This window comes from Microcebus murinus, chromosome 4 (genome assembly GCF_040939455.1).
Source record: "Microcebus murinus isolate Inina chromosome 4, M.murinus_Inina_mat1.0, whole genome shotgun sequence".
Taxonomy (NCBI): domain Eukaryota; kingdom Metazoa; phylum Chordata; class Mammalia; order Primates; family Cheirogaleidae; genus Microcebus; species Microcebus murinus.
Genome location: NC_134107.1, coordinates 1,016,851 through 1,038,951, shown reverse-complemented (window position 1 = coordinate 1,038,951; position 22,101 = coordinate 1,016,851). Strand labels below are relative to the sequence as shown.

At 59.4% G+C, this 22,101-nt stretch overlaps 1 protein-coding gene across 1 annotated transcript in view; it reads right to left on the bottom strand.

Annotated features, from left to right (window-relative positions):
• The window catches only part of CPAMD8 (C3 and PZP like alpha-2-macroglobulin domain containing 8), a 74,682-nt gene extending 57,824 nt beyond the window's left edge, over positions 1 to 16,858 (bottom strand). Inside the window, exons 1-8 of the mRNA XM_076001229.1 lie at positions 16,764 to 16,858; positions 13,647 to 13,798; positions 12,416 to 12,438; positions 7,665 to 7,830; positions 7,528 to 7,580; positions 4,666 to 4,683; positions 4,209 to 4,263; positions 1,703 to 1,816 (exon numbers count right to left, since the gene is read on the bottom strand). Of these exons, the coding sequence (XP_075857344.1) occupies positions 1,703 to 1,816; positions 4,209 to 4,263; positions 4,666 to 4,683; positions 7,528 to 7,580; positions 7,665 to 7,830; positions 12,416 to 12,438; positions 13,647 to 13,798; positions 16,764 to 16,858 (676 nt within the window). The remainder of the gene's footprint in view (positions 1 to 1,702; positions 1,817 to 4,208; positions 4,264 to 4,665; positions 4,684 to 7,527; positions 7,581 to 7,664; positions 7,831 to 12,415; positions 12,439 to 13,646; positions 13,799 to 16,763) is intronic.
• Between the last annotated feature and the right edge of the window lie 5,243 nt (positions 16,859 to 22,101).

The following is a 22,101-nucleotide window of genomic DNA, read 5'->3' as shown; positions in this document are numbered from 1 at the left end:
CAGACGGTGACAGCCGCCCAGACGGTGACAGCGCCCAGACGGTGACAGCCGCCCAGACGGTGACAGCCGCCCAGACGGTGACAGCGCCCAGACGGTGACAGCTACCCAGACGGTGACAGCCGCCCAGACGGTGACAGCCGCCCAGACGGTGACAGCCGCCCAGACGGTGACAGCGCCCAGACGGTGACAGCCGCCCAGACGGTGACAGCCGCCCAGACGGTGACAGCGCCCAGACGGTGACAGCCGCCCAGACGGTGACAGCGCCCAGACGGTGACAGCCGCCCAGACGGTGACAGCCGCCCAGACGGTGACAGCGCCCAGACGGTGACAGCCGCCCAGACGGTGACAGCCGCCCAGACGGTGACAGCGCCCAGACGGTGACAGCGCCCAGACGGTGACAGCGCCCAGACGGTGACAGCGCCCAGACGGTGACAGCCGCCCAGACGGTGACAGCGCCCAGACGGTGACAGCCGCCCAGACGGTGACAGCCGCCCAGACGGTGACAGCTACCCAGACAGTGACAGCGCCCAGACGGTGACAGCTACCCAGACAGTGACAGCACCCAGACAGTGACAGCGCCCAGACGGTGACAGCTACCCAGACAGTGACAGCACCCAGACAGTGACAGCCGCCCAGACGGTGACAGCCGCCCAGACGGTGACAGCGCCCAGACGGTGACAGCCGCCCAGACGGTGACAGCCGCCCAGACGGTGACAGCGCCCAGACGGTGACAGCTACCCAGACAGTGACAGCACTCCCAGACAGTGACAGCACTCCCAGACTGTGACAGCCGCCCAGACGGTGACAGCCGCCCAGACGGTGACAGCGCCCAGACGGTGACAGCTACCCAGACAGTGACAGCCGCCCAGACGGTGACAGCCGCCCAGACGGTGACAGCGCCCAGACGGTGACAGCTACCCAGACAGTGACAGCCGCCCAGACGGTGACAGCCGCCCAGACGGTGACAGCGCCCAGACGGTGACAGCTACCCAGACAGTGACAGCACTCCCAGACAGTGACAGCACTCCCTCCTGGAATGGAGGCGAGCCCAGGCCCACAGGAGGGAGAATTTTAGTGTGGACACAGCATGAGCAGCACCGGCCCACGTCTCCTCTCGGCCCTTGTCACTCGGGCGATTTCCTGACCGGCTCTCTGGGCCTCAGTGTCCCCATCTATAAAGTGGGGAGACCTGGCAGAGTCGCCTTAAAAAGGGAGGGGGCTGCGACAGGATCGGCCTCGAGGACGTGAAGCCAAGCGAAATAAGCCAGGGAGGAGAAGGCAGACGCTGAGCGAGTCCACCACCCGGGCCGAGAGTCGCCAAGCGCACAGACAGGAAGTGGAACGGGGGCGGGGCTGGGGGTTCATGCTTCGTGGGGACAGAGTGCCGGTTGGGGAGACGAGAAAGTTCTGGAGGCGGATGCTCGGAGGACCGCACGGCAGGATGGATGCGTTTGATGCCACCAAAGCACACGCTTGCAAATGGGTGAGACGGGCGAGGCGCGGCGGCTCACACCTGTCACGCGAGCACTTTGGGAGGCCGAGGCAGGAAGGGAGGACTGTCCTCCGCCACCGTGCTCGGCCGCCGTGAGCCCTCAGTGGATGGGGACCCTTGTGCTCCTCCTCTTCATCAGCACCCTCGTGCCATCTGAGGTCCCTCCCAGACCCGAGGCTCCAGGACCCCGAGGGCCCCCAACTCGCTCACCGTACTTCTGGACTTCGAAGGACTTGTTGTACACGTGGCCTTGCACCTCCACAAAAATGAGCCACTCTCCCAGCACGGGCTGGTCGGACAAGGGGAAGCTCATGTTGGTGACGCCTGCGTCAAGAGAGACGAGGACATTTGCAGGGAGCCACCAGCGAGCGGGGGCCTGGCCCTGGCACCAGCAGCAGTGGGGTCCAGGAAGAGGGACCTGGGACCCTGCTGCTCCCAATGCCCCGGCAGCCCCCGGGGAGGACGGGAGGCCACGCAGAGGCTGGGGCAGGGGGTCTGTGAGGAGCAGGACGCAGCGGGGCAGGGGGTCTGAGACCCCCACGGGCTGAGGGAGGGACCCGGGAAGAGGCTACGGCAGCACCTCAGGCTCCTGGGAGAGCCGGCGGCCAAGGTCAAGTGCAGGCTGGGAGCTGGGCGAGTGGGGAGACGGCTGGCCTTGGCACTATTGACACCGGCCGGGGCAGCGCTGTCCTCCGGGGTGGGGCGTCCAGTGCGGGGCCCCCGGCCTCCACCCAGCAGCTGCCAGGAGCACCGCCCCCTCCCCCACCCCAACGACGGCAACCTGCACGGTCTCCAGTGTTGCCAGCATCCCAGGGGCAAAGTCACCCCCGCATGGGAACCGCCGAGACAGATGGCCCGGCGGACAGGTGGGTCGGGACCGGGCAGACCACCACCCTCCAAACACCGCCCCAGAAACGCCGTCGGCGTCTGGCACGGGAGGTCCCCTTTGCTCTGGGTCCCACCCCGAGCCCAGCCCGGAGCTCTGCTTTCCCACCGGGAGCTGGCGGAGGGATTGGACCGTGCACGTCAGCTCCACGCCGCTGGGGGGGGGGGTCTTCCGCCCCTGAGTGTGACATGCTCCACTCGTCCCCCGTGGTCAGACAGGGAGGACAGTGCCCAGGGACCGGGCAGACCCCAGAGACCACGGCGGCACCCGCAGCTTCCCCCCATCACACCGGAATGGGTGGGACGGCTAAGAGGACCCTTTCCCCAAATATTCAGAGAAGGCTTTGATGACTGGGGGACATTTGAGGGAGGGTGTTGGGAACACACGCTTTCTAAGGAGCCTGTGGCCAACATCCCCAAATGTCCCCTGAAAGAGGTACAAAATCACCCTGGTTGAGAACCCTTTGTCTACACACATCCCAAGGGGGTTGTTGTTTTAATTATTTTTTAGAGATGGGGGTCTTGCTATGTTGCCCAAGCTGGTCTCCAACTCCTGGCCTCAAGCGATCCTCCTGCCTCAGCCTCCCGAGCCACTGGGACGACAGTCCATCGCACCCAAGGGGTTTTTTTGAAAACAGGAAGTTGACCACTCCCCTCCTCTGTGCTCCTAAGATCGAGTCCATACTCTTCCCTGGCTCTCACTGACCTCACCCCTGCTCTCAGCTCTCCCTACACCCAGGCCTCTGTCTGGCCTCCAGCCTCACTCCCTCAGTCACTGGCAGCCCTTCCCAAATGCAGGGTCCCTGCCTGGAAAGTGCTTCCTGGCCGCTAGCTTTGCCTGGCTACCTCCTGTTCCTTCTTCACTTTTGTCACCAAAAAGATGTCTCTTCCAGGCAGCCTTCTAGGATTGCCACTGCCACCCTGGGCTGGGATAGAGTCCCGTTTTGCCCTCTCTGCATCTGGACTTCCTCGCCCTAGCACTCATCATAACTGACCTTACCTGGGCTGTTTAGTTAGTGTTTGTTTCCCCCATGGGACTGGGGGCTCACCCATCCCAGTAGCTACAAGGTCCTCAGCAAGTGTCTGCTGGCGGGAAGACGGGGGGCCAGGGCAAGAGGGGGAGGGACGAAGGCAGAGAGGGGCGATGGAACAGAAAAGAAGGGCCGAGCACCGGGGCAGGAGACGGGAGGAGGCGGGCGGGGGTCACCAAGAGACCCCTGTGAGTCCCGCCTTCTGGACAGCCCCAGTGTGTGCACAGCTGTCCTCGGACTCCCCCGAATCTACCACTCCCTGTCCTCTGAGGGGTCACCCCGTCCCTCATGGGCAAAGCAAAGAGGGGGACGTCGAAGTCACAGCCCTTCTGGCCACAGAAAAGGGAAAAGCCCATTTCCTGGGCCACAGCAAAGCCTAACTAACTCCTAAACCAGACAGAGACGTCTCACGCCGCACGGATGACAGGTCTTCAGCCTGCAGCGGGAAGTCACTGAGAGCAGGTGCAAATGGACAAGGCCGGAATATTCCGGAAAGGTCTTGAGTTCTGGGCAGGATTCCCAGCGGGGAATCGAGCAGAGAAATGAGGGCAGAGGGTACGAGCGTGAGGGGACGGGGCTGCGGGCTGGGCTGAGGCTCCTGGACCCGAACCCAGGGTACGGCCGCCTCCCGGTGGGTGCCTGCCCTCTGCTCCTCCTTGGTCCCCTGCAGCTGGGGTGGCAGTGGGGGTACGCCGGGGAGGCACCCCTTGGGACGCGTCACGCCGTTTGCCTGGAAGGCTGACCGACTGCACGTGCTGCCGGCAGAGGAGCGGCGGCGAGCGAGGGGGAAGGACACTCACCGCAGCAGACGGGCTGCAGCCTCCTCCACTCCATCATCCGAGAGCCGCGGGGGTCCTGCGGGCGGGACAGACACGCACGGGGACTCAGGCCAGCCCGGCACGTACCCGGTTCGAGGACATGCCCCAGCCTCTGTCTCGGCCACGACGACCGTGGAGGGCAGAGCCCGAGACGGATCCCTGACACCAATGCAGAGCAGAGGGAAGCTCTGCAGGGGAGGGTCTGCTGCAAACCCCCGGGGGTGGGGGGGGTGGGGACACATGCACGCTCAGCCTGGCCCCGGGACGGCCCAGGGACCGGGATGGAGGCCAGGCCGGGCAGGAGAGCCCAGGGCCCGGCCTTGCAGGGCACGAGGGCTCAACCCAGATGGCGGGCGGCGGGCAAAGCCAGACGGGATCGTGCAGGAGGCGGGCTGACCAGTCCCTGGGTTCCAGCCGAGGAGGGACGGGGGCCACTCACCAGGACGTGGGCTTCCAGCTGCAACAGAGACACACAGAGGCGGTGAGCCAACCCTCCGCCGCCCTCCCCACATTGTAGCCCGGGTCCCACGGGCGGGCACTGTCCTCGCTGCGGGCCGACTTTCTCTCCCCCTGCCCTAGGTTACACGTGTCAAAGTCCTAAGCCCCAGGACCTCAGAATGCGACTGTATTTGGAGACAGAGTTTTTAGAGAGGAAACTGAGGTAGCATGAGGTCCTTAGGGTGAGCCCTGACCCAGTGTGACCAGAGTCCTTAATACGAGGGGAAGTTCGGACACAGCCACGCACACGCAAAGACGCAGGGGGAAGACGCCATCTCTGAGCCAAGAAGAGAGGCCTCGGAAGGAACCTCCCCTGCTGACGCCTTGACCTTGGACTTCCGACCCCCAGAATTGTGGGACGATAAATTTCTGTTGTTTAATCCACCTGGTTTGTGGTACTTTGTTAGGGCAGCCCTGGCAAACTCACACAATTGTCGTAGGCAAGGAGGTGGCTGAGCCCCCTGCCTGCCCTTCCACACTTGCCCCAGGGATGACTCCTCCAGGCAGTCTTCCTAGATCGCCACTGGGACATTTTCCCAGGTGGTCCGTGCCAGGGTCCCCTCAGGCCCTAATGATCCCAGAGCTTGGCAGTGAGCCAGTGCCCGTCACCGTCTGCGCTGGGTAGTGCCACGTGCTACTTCCAACTTGCAGAACTCTCCGGCCCAGTGCCCTGGCTTGCACATGCCCTGCACTTGCCGGACTCCGCAACACGCCCCGTCCCCACGTGTCGCTGATGCTGGGTGTGTGGGTCAGTCCCAGCAGCTCAGGGCTGCCTGTGTGTCCAGGGGCGTCCCTGTTGAGCCAGGGGCGCCTAGAAGCCTTGCACGTAGGATTCAATTCCTCGTGACTTTGCCCTTCCTGCGGGCTCTCGGCGGCCCCCAGAGGAAAACGGACAGTTGCAAACACCCGAGGCTCTCTCCCCTCCCTCGTGGGCATCAAGCCCTCCCCAGTAACTGCACGCCCGGCCAAGGCCGACCTCAAGCGCCCAAGGCCACAGAGGGAGGGCTCTGAGCTCACGGTCCCCAGACATCCGAGCACAGGGAACCAGCGCTGCCCACTCCAAAAGCAACCCGGGGCCTTCACCGCCAGCCTGGCCACGGGCCCTGGAATCCCACTCCTGGGATCTACCTGCAGCTGGGGAAGGAAACACCAGCGGAAAGGGAAGGTTCGAGTATAAAGACAATCGTGGCAGCATTTCTGACACCAGCAAAACCTGGAGACATGCAAACATCCACCAGGAGAGGGTGGCTAGGTACGGAGCCTTCCCGGGCCAGAGGGAACTCGGGTACGAAGGTGAGTTTACAAGGCTATGTCCAAAAGCGTGGGCAAATGCATCGAAGTATCCAATAAACAAGTAGCATGATCCCAGCACTTTGAGAGGCCGATGCGGTAGGGTCGCTTGAGACCAGGAGTTCGAGACTGGCCTGGACAACATAGCAAGACCCTATCTCTAAAACAACAACAAAAAAGTAGCACCACAACTTGGAGGTGAAAAAGCCACATGAACCCACAGAACTGCACTTCTAGGCAGGTCACCACTCACCAGGGCCCTTGGCAAAATTATTTTCTAGCCTATGAGCCCCACGGATGAGGTCCATGTCTGATCTGCTCAGCAACGAGCCCCACGCACTAGAACCGAGCCTGGCGCACAGTAGGCGCCTTCCATGAGTCCTCTTGGGGTCTCTAAAGTGGAAGTTGCCCTCCGACCACCTTCACATCGTTGCTACATATGGGTGCGGTTTACCCGGTTCACTCAAATCTCTTTCTTCACACTTGATGCCTTTCGAAAGCTCCTCCGTGTAGCAGAATGCCCACAATTAAACGCAGAGGAAATAACCGAGTTAGAAAAATCACCACGTTGCAATCATCACGGTAAGTTTCGACTCATACGATTTTCGCACTGTCTGTTGATGTTAGAACTCTCAGGGGAGCACATGAGGGGTGACAGGGTGTCCCCAGAGTCTCAGTGTCCCCTATGGATTGTTTATTGATTAGAAAAGGGAAACGGGGACATCCTATACGACAACATCCCGGACTCCCCCGAAACGTTAGTCGTGAAAGACACAGAAAGGCAGTGAGGAAACGATTCGAGTTAAAGGAGACCAAGAGACGGGACGATCAAATGCAACAAATTATCCAGGATCAGATCCTGGACTGGCGAAGAAACACGCTATAAAGGACATTACTGGAACAACACATATTTTACATTATTAATAGATAATATTTCTGTATCGATGTCAAAATTCTTAAATGTGATGATTGCTTGCGTAAGAGAATGTCTTTTCTTAAAAGATACAGGCAAAAGTGTTCAGGGGTAAAAAGACATAATATCTGTAAATTATTCTTAAGTGACTCACTAGAATAATTTTATGTGTGTGTATATATAAGTATACTACATACATAAATACATATATATTTGTGTGCATGTCTATATATATGTAACAGAGAGAGGACATAAACGTAGCAAAGTGTACATTCTTGCTACATTTGTAGGTCTGTAATTGGTGAATCTAGACCCGTGGTTCTCAAAGTGTGTTCCTCACATCAGCAGCAGCTGGGAATGTCAGAAATGCAGAGTTTTGGGCCGTTTTCCAGAACTCTGGAGAACCCAGCAATCTGTGTGTGAACAAACCCACCAGCCTTCCTCAGTCACAAAGACACCTCCCCGGGGGCTCCTTCGGGGGCCAGGGAGCCTCAGGAGGAAGGCAGAAAACAGAAGGTGCCGGGGCTGCTGACGGTGGCCCTGGCCGGGTGGCCCCAGGTGGGTGTGCTCCAGGCACACGGTTTTAGAAGCCGATCTCACCTTCTCGTTGACGGGCCTCAGGTCTGGGGAGACGGTGAAGATGTTCACAAGCACTGGAAGAAAGAAGCGAGGCGGGTGGCACCTCCGGGCCGCGGCCGGCCACACCCACCCCGCGCGGGCGCGCTCGGGCCGCCCACCTCGGTCCCGGGGCCGGTACACCGGCTTGTCCGTCTGGATGAACACGGAGACGCCCCGGCTGTCCACCGTCACCGAGGTCTGGTTGTGGAAGAGGGGGCCCTCCTCCGCCCGCCGGCCGCGGCCCCACACCTTCAGCAGCGCCTGGCCGTGGAGGCCCGTGGGCACCTGCAGGCAGAGAGCAGAGCTTTGGGACAAGGCTGTCACCTTGCCGGGGCCAGGATGCTGGGAAAGTAGCCTGGAGGTCTCCAATGGGGGTGCTGGCCTGAGGTGGCTGTGCCCCCCCCCGGGACACTTGGGAGCTTTGGGAGATGTTTGTGGGTGTTGTATCTACGGGGAACAGGAGATGCCACTGTCATCTAGTGAGTGGAGGCCGGGGACGCCGCCCAACGTCCTACAGTGCACGGGACGCCCCACGGCAGAGTGACCTGTCCCCACATAGCGGCAGTGTGACGCTCCAAGTTGCGACACTCCGAGTGAGAACTGCCTCCTGCAGGGCCAAGCGGCTCCACAGCCCGGGAACAGGGGACTGAGACCCCAGGGCCTTTGTACATGTACATAGGCACACGCATGTATGCGTGCACATACATCACGTACAGACGTGTGTCCGTGCGTTACCTTGCTCTAAAAACACAACGCACGCGCAGTGCGTGACTCCGCTGCTGTGAAACGTCCGGACCGGGCAAATGAGTGGCTGCAGGGGGCCAGGGGAGGGGGAGGGGGGAGCGACTGCTGATGAGGACGGGGTTGCCTTCTGGGGTGATGGAATGTTCTGGAACTAGACAGAGGCGGCGGTTGCACAACCTTGTGGATGTACCGAATGCCACTGCACATGTTAAAATGGTTAAAATTGTGCATTTTAAAATGATTAAAATGGTCATAAATTTTTTCCCCCACATAGATGGAAAAAACAAAAACAAAAACCACTGCAGAGACTTAAGGATCTGCCCTGGAGGGGACACTTCGCTAGGACAAAATTTCCATCCGCCAGGGGACGGAGCGCACCCTGCACGACTCCCGCGTGTCTCTGAGCGGTGAGCGGACACCTTGGCACGCCAGGTGTCCCCCTGAGGACAGAAAGGGGGGCAGACCGCAAGCCACAGCCCCCAGAGGGGCTTCCCCCCGACAGGGAAAGAAGGCAGGAAGGGCCCCCTCGGGCTGGCCTGGCTCTGGGCTTCCCTTCCGTGTCAGGGACGGACGTGGTTCCCTGTCCTCAGGAGGGGGCACAGCGCCAAGGCTGGAGCCAAGGCTGGAGCCAAGGCTGGAGGCCAAGGCTGGAGGCCAAGGCTGGAGGCCAAGGCTGGAGGCCAGCGTCGCCACGCAGCTCCGCCCCCCCCATCCCCGCAGGTGCCCGAGCCCTTCAGAGCCCCCATCCGAGTCTGGGGACCGGCTGATGAGACACCCCACCCCCACCCGGGTGCTGGGGAGTGCCGGGCCTGGATCACACATGGCCTTTGGGGACAGGGAGTGGCTCTCTCCAGGTCAGGAAGGCTGCAGAGCTGCCGTTGCAACCTAGTCCCCTCAGCTCAGAGCAGTGGTCCCACCTGGTCCTGCACCTGCCTGCCCCCAGAGGTCTTTCTGGAATATTCTAGACTAAGCAGATTCTACTTCCCCCACCCCCGACCTCAGGGATCCAAGTTCACTTGTTTAACGTGGAGGACAAACCACCAAGGGCTCGGGGCTGGGATCCCCGCAGGGGAAAGTGCCCTGCGAGGCCATTCGGGAGGTGGCCGGGAAAGGCTGGCACCACTGGGGGCTGAGCTGGCGGGGGAAGGGGGACAGGGCTCAGGGCAGAGGCTCCCGGGGCTGGTCCACCCCGGGCCTGTCCCCGACGAACATCCAGGGGCAGCTGGCTTTACCCAGCGCCCGCCCCGCCAGGCCAGGACACCCCTGGGCTCTGGATGTGCATCCCACCGTAGAGGACCCTTCTCTGCCCCCCTAAAAGCCCAGGACGCAGCCCACTGACCCATCATGACCCTGGGATGTGTGCCAGAAACCTGGGTGGTGGCAACAGGTGTCATTACTGCTGTCCAAGCTGGACAGCCTCCGGAGCGGAGGAATCCTCCAGAGACTGACTGCAAAGGTGGGAAAACCTTCCTGGCACGGTTTATGGGAGCGCCCGGTTCCCTGTGCTCCAGGCCACCGCTCACTTCCTCCTTCCTGCCCCAGGGCCTTTGCACTGGCTCTTCCCTTTGCCTGGAACGCCTTTCCCACAGATCCCACACGGTGCTCCTCCAGGCCTCGGCTCAAATGTCACCTCCTGGGGGGGGGCTCCCTGCTGTGTAAAACGTGGCCCCACGCACCCTGCTCCCCAGTCCTCTCTGCCTTCCTCCAGTATATTTTAAAATATAATTGAATACTTCCTGTTCTGTGAGGTGATCCTACTGACGTCATTGGGTGTCGATGGCCTGGTCCACCCCCTCACCTGCCACCAACAAGGCCGGCGGCTCAGAGAGCAGGGGACCTGTCTGGCTCCGTGTTCAGGACTTAATAGATGCTAAAGAGGCATCTGTTACACAGAGGCACGGGTTAAGTAGGAAACATCCGAATAAAGCGAGTGTCACAAGGTTTTGGGGACACTTTCTAGAAAGTTCCACCAAGGGTGTCTAAGCCGCACCCTCACAGTGCAGGTGAGAAGGCCGAGGCCCGGATTAGGCAGGGCCTTCCCGTGGTGGCCAACGCCACTCAACCTGCATGTCCCGAAATCGCCATGTCCCGAAACCGCCATGTCCCCAGAGGGGTCCCCAGGGCAGGCAGGGCTGGGGGGGTGGGATTCTGCGCCCGCAAGAGCAGCGTGGCTCCCACCAGTGCCCGCAGCGAGGTTCTCTCAGACTCAGCATGGTGGCGTCTGGGGCCGGGCCACTCTCTGCCAAGGGGCACCCTGCCATGTTTGGCAGCCTCCCTTGCCCTTTGACCTGACAGGTGCCAGTGGCAACCCCTCCTCCTTCAGATGTGACAACCAAAAAGTGTCTCTAGACATTACCAAAGGTCCCCCGGGGGACAAAGCCACGCCCAGGTGCCAACTGCCACCTTAGGGAAGGGATTCTACCATCGAGGCCCCGTGGCCATTAGACGCTAGGGACGCCCCCTGGGAAGGGGCACTGTCTCAGCTCCTTCTGAGCGCTGGGGGCGGCCACCTCGTAACTCACAATGATTCTCCACTGCGCCCCTTTGTCAGGGACTCCTTGGAGCAATAAACTTAACCCTTTGCACTCGCTCGCTTTTTTCTCGATTCCTTTATTCTACTCGGGATTTAATCTTTTACATACCCCAGATTTTACAAAGCGCGGCAGTAGAATAAAAAACTGGAGTTTCTTTTCATACAAACTTATTTGGATTTTTTTATATTTCAAATTATCGATACATTCAGAGGATCATTTTAATCTCTATAATTTTTGCTGACCGTGTCGAGTCACACTCGACATCCGAGTGCAAAGGGTTAAAACTTAAGGGACAGCTGACCCCCCCAAAAACGCCTGCAATTTCAGGGCTTCCAAACCCCCTGAAATCTAAGGACTCCAGTTGAAAAGCCCACGTCAGAGAAGTCCTTGCAGCACCGTCTGGTTACACGAAATAGTTTAAAAATAACAATATTCAATGCTAAGAGGACGTGGGGAAATGTGGTCCCTAATATAACGCAGGTGGTGCCACGAACGGGTACCGCTGCGTCTGCTAGGGCAGCGAGTGGTCCCCAACCCTTCTGGCACGAGGGATCAGTTTCAAGGAAGACAATTTGTCCACACCCTGGGGATGGGGGCGTGGTTTCGGGACGACCCAAGCGCATTCCATGGAGTGTGCACTTTGTTTCTATTATTATTACGTTTCAACATATAATGGAATAATCGTACAACTCACCGTAGGTCCCCAGGGCTTGGGGACCCCAACTCTAGGACACAGCGAGACCCAGAGAGAGGCTTGCATCCTAACCTGCAAATCCTTCGGGGGACTTGGGCTAAGGAAAGCATGCAAGATGCCAACGCAGCTTTATGCCCAAAGACATATGGGCACATGTCTTATATGCTTTATGCCCAATATCCCCTTAGCTAGGCATCCACACAGAAATCTCAGCGAGAATCATCTCAGGCCGTGAGCTCGTGAAGCCACTCCTCTAAAAATGCTGGTGAAATGCCCGGAGTCTTTGAAGATGGCGAAATAATGGTGAAATAACATTTAAAATAATGCTTTTTACAACACTGGTGCTAGCTACTCCCCGAAAAACCCGGGTGACCGTGCCCAGGCACAGACTTGTCTGCCAGAACCGTCTCCCCTTCCGAGCTGAGCCATCAGCTGGCAACTTTTGGATTATAGGATCAAAACCCCAAAAATAATCAAAACCTCGGAAAAAAAAATCTAACCTAGACACAGTGGAGGTTAGTGAGTGAGTAGACAAGAGAGGAAGAGCAGGGTGTTGTTTATAATAAGGTGCAGATCACAATGACAGAGACTTGGAAACAGGGAAGTACGTTTACGGCAACATGTTAAGAGACAATAGCAGGAAACACCCCAGTAGGTACCCCTCAATTGAAACTATGAAGGAAAACATACGTGCAAGGCTTTGTGGGAAACATACAAAGTGAAGAGTAAGAAAAAGGGGAGTATGGGTGGGTTTTGCCTTTTCTAAACTTCATCATTCGATTCTTACATCACCGTTGATGATCTCTCTGGCAACACACGCAATGTCTCCGGCTCCCTTCCAACTCCAATTCTGTACTTTCAAGGTACGGTTTATGAGTTAAAAAAATTCACAGCTTACCTTGAGTTTGATTGTCCCTTTATCTAAAAATGAAAATAAAATGGAAAAGGGTTAAATCAGGGCCCGTGTTTTCCTGCCTCCCCGAGCTACGGCCTTACACGCAGAAACTTTCCCAACCCAGAGGGGTTTTCCTGTGGACAAACCCGCGCTGGGTCAGGCTGGCCTGGCTGGGACTGGCAGAAGCAAGAGGTTTCCTCCAAGCTGGCGAGAGCCAAGGGCTGGAGGGCATGGGTGCACAAAGCCGAGCTATTCAGGGGAAAGTTGGCCTGCCTATGTTCTTAATTGACTTCACCCCTGGCCCCTGCCCAAAGTAAGCTGTGAGGAGAGTAAAGAGAAAACACCAGGGGAGAGGAAAAAGAAGAGTGGAGAGAAAGAAGAGGAGGCAGAGGTCCCCAGTGGACCTCACCCCATTGAACCTGGCTGGTCTCCTATCACCTCACTCTGCTACCCACACTGGGTCATTTGTGGTTCCAAAACCTGTCCTGGGTTTTCTGGCCTCCAGGACTCCATTAGGCACCTACTGTGTTAGCCTCCCAGCACCCATTCCCCCATCTCCTGCTAACAGGACCTCAGTGTCCATGGGGCGGGAGGAGGGCTACCTGCCCAGTTCCCAGGCCATGAGGCTTTGGAAAGTCTCCACTCCCCTCTCTTGGGGCTCTGTGCCAATCTGCATAGGCCATCCGTTCTGGTCCTAATGATTGGCTAAGGGTTGAGCACATGACCCAAGATGAGCCAACCAGAGGGAATCCTGGGACTTTACCCAGTGGTCCTGGGAAAGAAGGACCCACTTCTTCAGTGGAAAGACCTGTGAGCCCAGGTGAGGCTCTGACGACGGCACGAGGGTCCTGGACACCCAACAAAAGGTCTGAACTGGTCATGAGATCCCTGCCAGGCCCCCCGGCTCTACCTCTGCCCAAAGCTGGCACAGAAGGGGGCCCGACTCTGCCCAGATCTGCACCCACAGGACCAGGGCTGCCAAGGAGCAAGGTACGCTGGTTTCTGAGATGAAACCAGGTGGCTGCCCCTCCTGGGCCTTACTCTTGCCATCTGTAAAATGGGGAGAATGCAACCTGCCCTCCCTCCCTCCCTCCCTCCCTCGCCCCCTCTGTCTGGGGATGCCGGGCAGAAAGGAAACAAAGCAAAGCCCACTCTGCCCCAGCCCTAAAGGCCAGCACGTGGCCCCGCTTCACAAGGGGAGAGGAAGCCTTGCTCAGGTACCCAAGGGACCTACCCAGGATGGCTCCCTGGCTCTGCGCCACCGCCTCACCCTGGGCCACCAGCTGGGCCTGGACCGTGACTTCCCTTGGGGAGTTAAAGATGGTCACGCTGACGACTTCCTCCACTCCCGAGCGGAAGACGGAGGGAGCAGCGATCAAATAGCCCCTGCGGGAAAGGAGAACCGAGGTGAGGGTCTGACCCAGCCCTGGCCTCCCCGCCACCCTGGCTGGGTCGGGGCACCCCTCAGGCAGACTCCTGCCTTTTCCTGACCACGCCTGGCCGGCACCATTGCTCTGCGGGTCTTTGATCCCCAACGGTCTTTGAGACCTGAAATCGGCTTACTCACCTCCGAGGTCCCCGTGCTGGACAAGAATCTGGGCTCACTGGACTTACAAGCATCACACACACCCACCCCCAACTCTCTGTACTCTGGCCTCCAGTCTCTTTTCTCAGCTACTTCCTTCTGCCTCAGGACCTTTGCACATGCCATGCCCACCGTCTGAAATACTCTCCTCTGTAAGCCGGGTAACCAGCAGGATGCTACCGGATCCTCACAGCCACCCTGCGGGAAGTGCTAACACGAGTCCCATTTACAGAATCAGAAGGTAAGCCCCGGAGAAGTCAAGTCAAGACCCAATCATTGAGAGACCAGCATTCTAACTCAGCCAGCCAGACCGCAGCCCAGGGGACAGGGACAAGTGGGCTTTGCTGCAGTATTTCACTTTAAGAACAAACCCTGAAAAGAAACTAGACAGCCCCAGATGAGAAAAGCTCCGGGAACGATGGAATCAAAACAGCCCTCGCTTGCTGAGAATCCTCTGATTGGCTGGGCAGACACTTCTGCAAGAGAGGTGTTGCTGTCGCACTTCCCCCATGGGAGGCTGATACTTTAGGAGAATAAGGAACACGCACCAGATCGCAGCCAGGTAGGAGAGGTCCTGCTCCCCCCCCCCCCGACTCCCAAGGGGAATTACAAAGGTTCTGTAACCTTGTGAAACATTTACGATGAGCCGGCAAGTGCCGACAGCACCAGCAAGAAAAAGGCACCCCCAAACCCAACCATGCAGAACAATGGACACCAGAAGAAAGTGGGGTAAAGGGAAAAACTGGACAGGGCAATGAGATTAGGAGAGATTTCTATTTCCTCGAAATCGCCTCTGGGACAACACGACATCCACATGCAGAAAGACGAATTTGACCCTTACCTCACACCATACACTAAGATGAACCCAAAGTGGGTCACAGAACTAAACGTTAAGCCGTAGAAGTACTAGAAGAAAACACAGCACAAGGTCGCTGTGAACTTAGGTCGGGCAAACACTGCTTGGGTAAGAAACCAGAAGCATGATCCATAAAAGAAACCACTGATAAACTGGACTTCAGGAAAACATCATTGCACATTTTGCGTTTCGGAAGACACAGTGGGTTCGTGTTGGGTGCTGCCTGGCCATAGCACTGGCCACAGCTTACGCTGACCCTGGGATTCCGTTGTGCTCCGTCAGTTTGGACAGTGACCAGAGTTCAGGCCCCCGGGACCCTCTGTGTACTGTCCAACCACAGGACCAACTGGGGCTTGCAAGACCCCAGGTACACGGTGTGTGCTACCTAACTCCTGCACTGACCAGGGCGCAGAATGACCCTAGGTTCGCAGGCCACCGATTCCACTCCAGCGCCGGTATGTGGCCTTCTTTAAGACGGACACGCTCTTTCTGCCTCACCCCTGGAGCTTAGGCGGGCATCACGAATACATGCGCAGAGTACAGAAGAGCATCTGAGGAATACGCCACCTGCACGCCCGTTTTCCTTGGTCACCTTCTAAAGTTCTAACCCAGAATCTGGGTTAGCGTCTTCATCCAGCTGCCTGGAGAACCTGATGTGGCCAAACTGACTGTCCCTGCTGTTCAGAAGTCGCAGCTGTTTGCAGCGGTTGGGATGAACGCCAGGCATGCGCTATCACACCTGAGCGCCTCCCGCCCCGGCACCTGGGCTGACACTGGCATCTTCTCACCCTGCTGGTCTCAGAAGGTTCCAGACTGGGGAAAGTGTGTTTGGGTCAGTGTCAACAGAACTGCCGTATCAACAGTGTGCAAATCCGTGCTGCTTTCCAGGGTCAGGGGATTCCTCATGCGGAAATTCCTCAGGTCACAGAAGCGGGTACCTGCGGCTGTTCCTAAGATGGGGTCCCCTGGCCTGCACCCAGGAGGCCCCCGAGGCACTGCCTCCCTCTAGCTGTGACAGCCCAAAACACCTCCAGACATCGCAGAGTGACCTCAGGGAGACAAAAACTGCATCTATGCTAAGAGATGCGACTTTGAAAGAAGCATAAGGACAAAACTGGGCAGGGTCCCCACGTCACCCAGCGGAGATCAGAGATCAGAAGCTGAAGGAGATCTCAATGCTCAGAGCACAGTATGTCGTCTTTTCAAACTGTGACCGGAACGGAGCAGGCTGGAAGAGACGACACCCACCTACTCTCACTGCTGACCTGTTTTCTGGAAATTCCTAAACAAGGGCTACTTGAACCAGCCACCTCCGGGACTTCCAGCGAGACTGAAAGGCGGGCATGCGGCTGGCCGGGGCAGCACCCCCGAACACACAGCCCTGCAGGACTTACCCAGCGCGGCCGGTCTGGAAGTATGCCCTACGCAGCCAACTAACGGGACACTGTCCCCAGCAACCAGTGGCTTCACCTCCTCCCTGTGCCTGCCCCCCAGAAGCTCTAAGCAAACCTCCAGAAAAATGTGTAAGCAAAACAAACACCCCCCCACCCCCCCCCCCGCACCACGCCCACCCCAGGCAAGGCTCAGCGGGACGCTCCTCCCGCGTCTGCTGAGACGCCGGCCTCCGTGCCTCGGACAACTGCGGATCACCACACAAGATGACAGCCCGGGTCACGCGAAGGGGCGAGGCGGGAGGGGCGTGGCTGACCTCGCAGCCTTTAGCTCGGGGGAGTCCTCGTGCCTCCCCGGGCCTCTTGGCGAGTCTCCCCAGCACGATTCGGGACAAGACTGCACCTCCCGCCGGCGCGGAGGCTGTGTGGCCTTGGACAGGTCTCGGCCACTCTCTGAGCCAGTCCCTGCGCACCCCACCCGGGAAGGCGACCCGCCCCCTCCGCCGCCCGGGTACTCACGGGGCCTGGGGCTGCGCGGCGCGCACGCCGTCCCGCGGCGACAGCGGCGACAGCAGCAGGAGCCGGAGCAGCGGCCCGAGCAGCGCGCCCTTCATCTTTCGGCTCCGTGGGGGCGCCGTGCCCGGGAAGGGGAGCCAGGGCCAGGGTCCGAGCGCGGACGTCCTCGCGCCGCAGCCGCCGCCGGGGACCCTTTGTTCGCAGCCCCCGCGCCGTGCGCCCGGCGCCATGCGCCCCGCTCCGCGCCCCGCCAGGCTGGGGCAGCCCCGGGCCAGCCCCCTCCCCGGCCCGCCCAGGGCCCTGCCGGACACACCCCCGGACGCCGGCCCCGCCCCTCCCGTCCCACCCCCTCCCCGGGCCAGCCTCGTCCCCAGCCCGCCCATGCCTCTGCTGGACACGCCCCCCCCCCCCCCCCCCGCGTCCCAGCTGGGACCCCTCCCATCCTTGCCCCAGACTCCCCACCCCGTATTCCTGCCTTCCCCCACCCCGCCGCGCATCACCCCCACCCTTCCCTCTCTGGCCTCTCCCTCTCCCCCCACCCTCCCTGCCAGTCGCCCGGCACTGCCCTCTCCCCTGGTCCTCTGAGTCTCTGCACAGGCTTCACTCCCGACCCTGCAAGTCCCGCCGCGCCCGGGCTCCAGACTCGACTGGGCACCCAGGGCAGTGCGCGCGGCCAAGGAGTGGAGGACCCTTTGGGGAAACTGAGTCTAGGCGGGGGTCAGTCAGACCTTCCAGACCTGCAGCTGCTCCAGGCCCCAGAGTGTCTGTCCTCGCTTCTCCCCTCTCCCCACCCTCCCCACCCACACATTGGCCAGGCCCTCCCCTGCGCTCTGGGCCCCAGGGCCCCCTCCCCCTCCAGCATGCAAGGGGGCTGGGTGGCACCCCCTTTCTTTCTGCCCTCCACGTGTCTCCACCTCGGTGACTGTCCTGCTGTCCTAGGTCCCTCTAGCACGAACCTCTGTTCCCTCCCCCACCCACCCCTCCCCCCAGCCACCAGCTACTCTCCTAAAAGTCTGGCGCTGCCCCAAATCGGCAGGGCTCCCTGTTGATTGAGACCAAGTCCAGACTCTGGCTTTGCTGGCCCCGACCTCAGCCTAGCTCGGTGGACACCCTGTCTCCACCCCGCTGCCAGCTTTTGCTTCAACTCTCACTTCTCTCTGCCAGCCTCCTTCACCAGCCAACGCGGATGCTTCCAGGAGATGGGAGAGAAGCTTCCCTTGCCCCCTCGCTGCTCCCAGGTGTGGGGGCCTCTGGCCCTCTCCACGGGCTTTGGGCCGAGCTCTGACCACCCGGGGAGCACCGGGCCCTTATGCCCAGCGTCCACTCTGCCGGGCACCCGCAGCCACCCCTTGCTCCTACACAAGCCAGCGCGGCTCCTTGGTGCAGAGGGGCCAGCCTTCTGCCTCTCCACCTGTCCCCTGTGTGTCAGGCTGTGGCCGCATTGGCCTCCCCAGTTCCACGCCCCCCCCCCCCCCCCGCCACCGCTGTCTCAGGTTCAGGTGGCAGCCGTCCCCTCTGCTCAAGACGCTCCAGCCCTGGCCACCCTCTCCTCCGCCTTGAGGGCTAGCGCAGAGGGGCCAGCTCCGACTGGCCGAGTCATATGGCCTATGGTTTCACGGGTGGCCTTGACAACTCGGTTGAAACTTAAGCAGCCACCAAGTCCTAACCCGGAGCCCCCCTGCTCTGGCCAGGTCTGCCCCCCACCCAGCGGGAGAAGCTGCCCCCCCCCAGGCGGGTCCTGCAGCCGCCAGACCAGCTGCACCCACAGGGCCCCTAGCTGACAGATTCCAAACACACCGATCACATCCTCCCGTGGGGACCAAGGGCCACCTCACCCTCTTGCTGCGGCACAGCCTGCCTCCCAGGCCCCCGCTTGTTCGCTCTGCTCCCAGCTGCAACCCCCCTGCGCCCTGCTCGGCCTGGGGTGTCCTCCCCCTGCAGGCTGACAGCCCACGAGATCTGTCCGGAAAGAATCCAGCCACCGTTAACTTGCCAGAACGGTCTGCGCGAGGTCGACGTGGGCTGGCAGCCAAGGAGAGCGGACCAGGATGCGCGTGCGGGAACAAGGGCAGGGCGGCGGCGCCGGACCAGCCAGTGGGCGCTAGACGGCGGGGAGTGAGCACGTGCACTGTGTGGCTGTCACGTGCAAAACGACTGAGCGAGCGGAGCAACGAATCTGCATCGGATGTTGCCTTAAGCTTGGACATTCCCCCGCGGAAAAGTACCCGCATGACTTGGGAGGCTTTAGCGGACACTGCGGTGAGCGCAGCACGGATAAAACGGTGGCGAGAACGCCTCGGAGATGGTCGAGCGCCTGTTGAAGGCGATCCGAGTTCTGGAAGGGCCACCAGGAGCGGACCACCTGCTGAGGATGCTGAACGAGTGCAGGTCGGGTGAAGAGCCGCCGGGAGAACCGTGTGGGGTCCCCGCGGGCCTACTCTGAAGGGGACTGAGGTGTGACTGTCCTGTGTACAGTGTTCCTTGTATCTTACGTCGTCAATAAACGTCTCTGATTTTCCATATTACACGGCTGGATGCTTCCCAGACAGACCCGGCATGAGAGTGATCAGCCGTGGCCAGTCGCACCTGCCCGGCGTCGGGCGTTTTGTGTGCCTGGCCCCATCTTGTGCTATGCAGGGACACAGGGTCCTCCTTCGCAGAGAGAGGTTAGGAGAAAGTGGGAATATCAGCGCAGCCCTGTCGTCCAGTTCAGCTCTCTCCACGGTGCCCAAAACATGGAGCGTGGTCTTGCTCTCCCGCGCGCGCCTGCTTCCCGTGCGTCTCTGCGGGGTGTGGGCCTCGTGTGCTGCCGGAGCCCGCCTCTGGCACGCAGCGCTCGGCACGCAGGAGCACGCAGGAGCACGCAGAAGACCCGCCGCGTGGAAGACTCGGTTGATATTCCCCAGGAATCACGCGAGCTGGAGGGTTAACCGCTTCGGCACCAGCGTCGACTGTAGCCGACAGCCACAGATGAACGTGCACGGCGACTGTAGCCGACAGCCGTGATGTGACTTTTCTAATTTTGCATGTATCCAAATAAAATTGTGAACATTTAAAAATAACGTAATGAAAACATGTATGTGTATGTTATCTATTCTGATTTACACGACAAGTAGAGCTTTGTAAAGTAAAACAAGCTTTCAGTGCTTTAAAGCTTTCCTCGTCACACAAGAGCAAAACGGATCCGGCGTCAATGCGTAGCACAGACCGTCGTGGGGACTGAGTGCCAGCTGTGGGCAAGGTGTCGCGGCTGGTGAGTGGCGAAACGAAGTGGTTAACAAAGCCGTTACTAAAAATTAGACACACAAACCTTGCAATGAAACACATTATACACAGGTTGAGTAACCCTTACCTGAAATGCTTGGGACCAGAGGTGTTTCAGATTTGGGATTTTTTTCAGATTTTGGAATATTTGCATTATACTCAGTGGTAGAATGTCTCTAATCTGAAAATCCCCAAATCTGAAATGCTCCAGCGAGTGTCTCCTTTGAGCGGCCTGTTGGCGCTCAAAATGTTTCAGATTTTGGAGCGCTTCTGGATTTACCATTTTTCGGATTGTGGATGCTCAACATGTATTGAAAACAGGAGTTTGACAAGGAAATTCCCATATAATATGAACTAATTAACGTGTTTGAAAACATGTTTCCTTATACACTGGTACCTACAGGGGCAAGTTGAAATATCTAGCTATAAAAGACAAACATAAAGTGATGTGATGTAAGTACTCAAAACTGATCACTGCCTTTTTTTTTTTTTTTTTTTTTTTTTTTTTTTTTTGAGACAGAGTCTCGCTTTGTTGTCCAGGCTAGAGTGAGTGCCGTGGCGTCAGCCTAGCTCACAGCAACCTCAAACTCCTGGGCTCAAGCAATCCTCCTGCCTCAGCCTCCCGAGTAGCTGGGACTACAGGCATGTGCCACCATGCCCGGCTAATTTTTTTTTTTTATATATATATCAGTTGGCCAATTAGTTTCTTTCTATTTATAGTAGAGACGGGGTCTCGCTCTTGCTCAGGCTGGTTTTGAACTCCTGACCTTGAGCAATCCGCCCGCCTCGGCCTCCCAAGAGCTAGGATTACAGGCGTGAGCCACAGCGCCCGGCCGATCACTGCCTTTTGATTTTACTATATCTTACTATTCTCTGTATTTTTTTTTCAAGAGATGGGGTCTTGCTATGTTGCCCAGGCTGGCCTCGAACTCCTGGCTTCAAGTGATCCTCCTGCCTCGGGCTCTCGAAGCGCTGGGATAGCAGGCGCGGGCCACTGTGCCTGGAGCCCCATCGATATTTTCTCATGGTGAGGGTGAGGCCCTCCATTCTGGGCAGAGCCACAACCTGGTGGCTCCTTTTCCATCTTTCTGGTCCCTTCTGGGTGGTTCGTCTTCGTGAAGCCCTTTCTGAGGGGCTACTTGGCTAGGTGACTATGCCACCAGATCATCCTTGTGATACGTGCTCTCTGCCCCTGCCCCGCTCCCCTGGGGGGCACACCCCTGCCCACTACCACAGAGGGCCGTCTACACTGGCCCCTTTCACCTGGGGGGCTGTGTCCCTGCTCACCCCACCTGATGGCTGTCCACACCTGCTTACCTCAACCGGGCATGGGGTCCCTGCAGGGCCAGCGCAGGTGGCAGGCAGGGGCAGTGGAGTAGGGGTGTGTCTGTCCTGGGAGGGGGGGAGGCGCCCTCTGCAGCCCTGTGCGCCCCCACTGCAGCCCGCGAGCAGCTTTGGAGTCAGACACGCCGGGGCGCCGGGTCTGGCGGCCAGCACCGTCTTCCGTCCCTCAGGCCACGTCCCAGCCCCGACCCTTCCTCCTTGGAGGCTGCCACGAGCTTTGAGCCGGGCCAAGGCCTCTGACGACGCCCACAAGAGCAAACCGAGGCCAGACGATTCAGCGGGCACCGGCGGGGGTTGGGTAAGCAGGCTGGGCACCGAAGTGCCGCAGGGACACCCTGGCGCGCCGCAGCTCCACCGGCCGCGTCTGTCCCAGGGAGGATGCCAGCTCGGTGCCAGGAATGTTCTGGACACAACCTGGGCCAGGAAGGAACTGAATAGCCAGCGGGCTGCCAGCAGCTCCAGGCAGGCGCTGGGGAGGGGACTTGCCACCCTCGGGCCCCCATGCAGGACGCCCATGTCTGCTGGAACAAAGCCTGGAACATCTGTCCCCTGCCGGCGGCCCCCAGGGAAGGCAGACAGGGACACGGCCCAGGGGGAAGTGGACAGGTGTAGGCAGCCCCCGGGAGAGGTGCACCGGGACACGGCCCGCAGGGGAGGGGACCCCTTCCCTCCCTTCTTCCCCCTCGCCGGGCACCTGCGGACGCTGTCCCCCAGGCCAGCACACCATGCACTT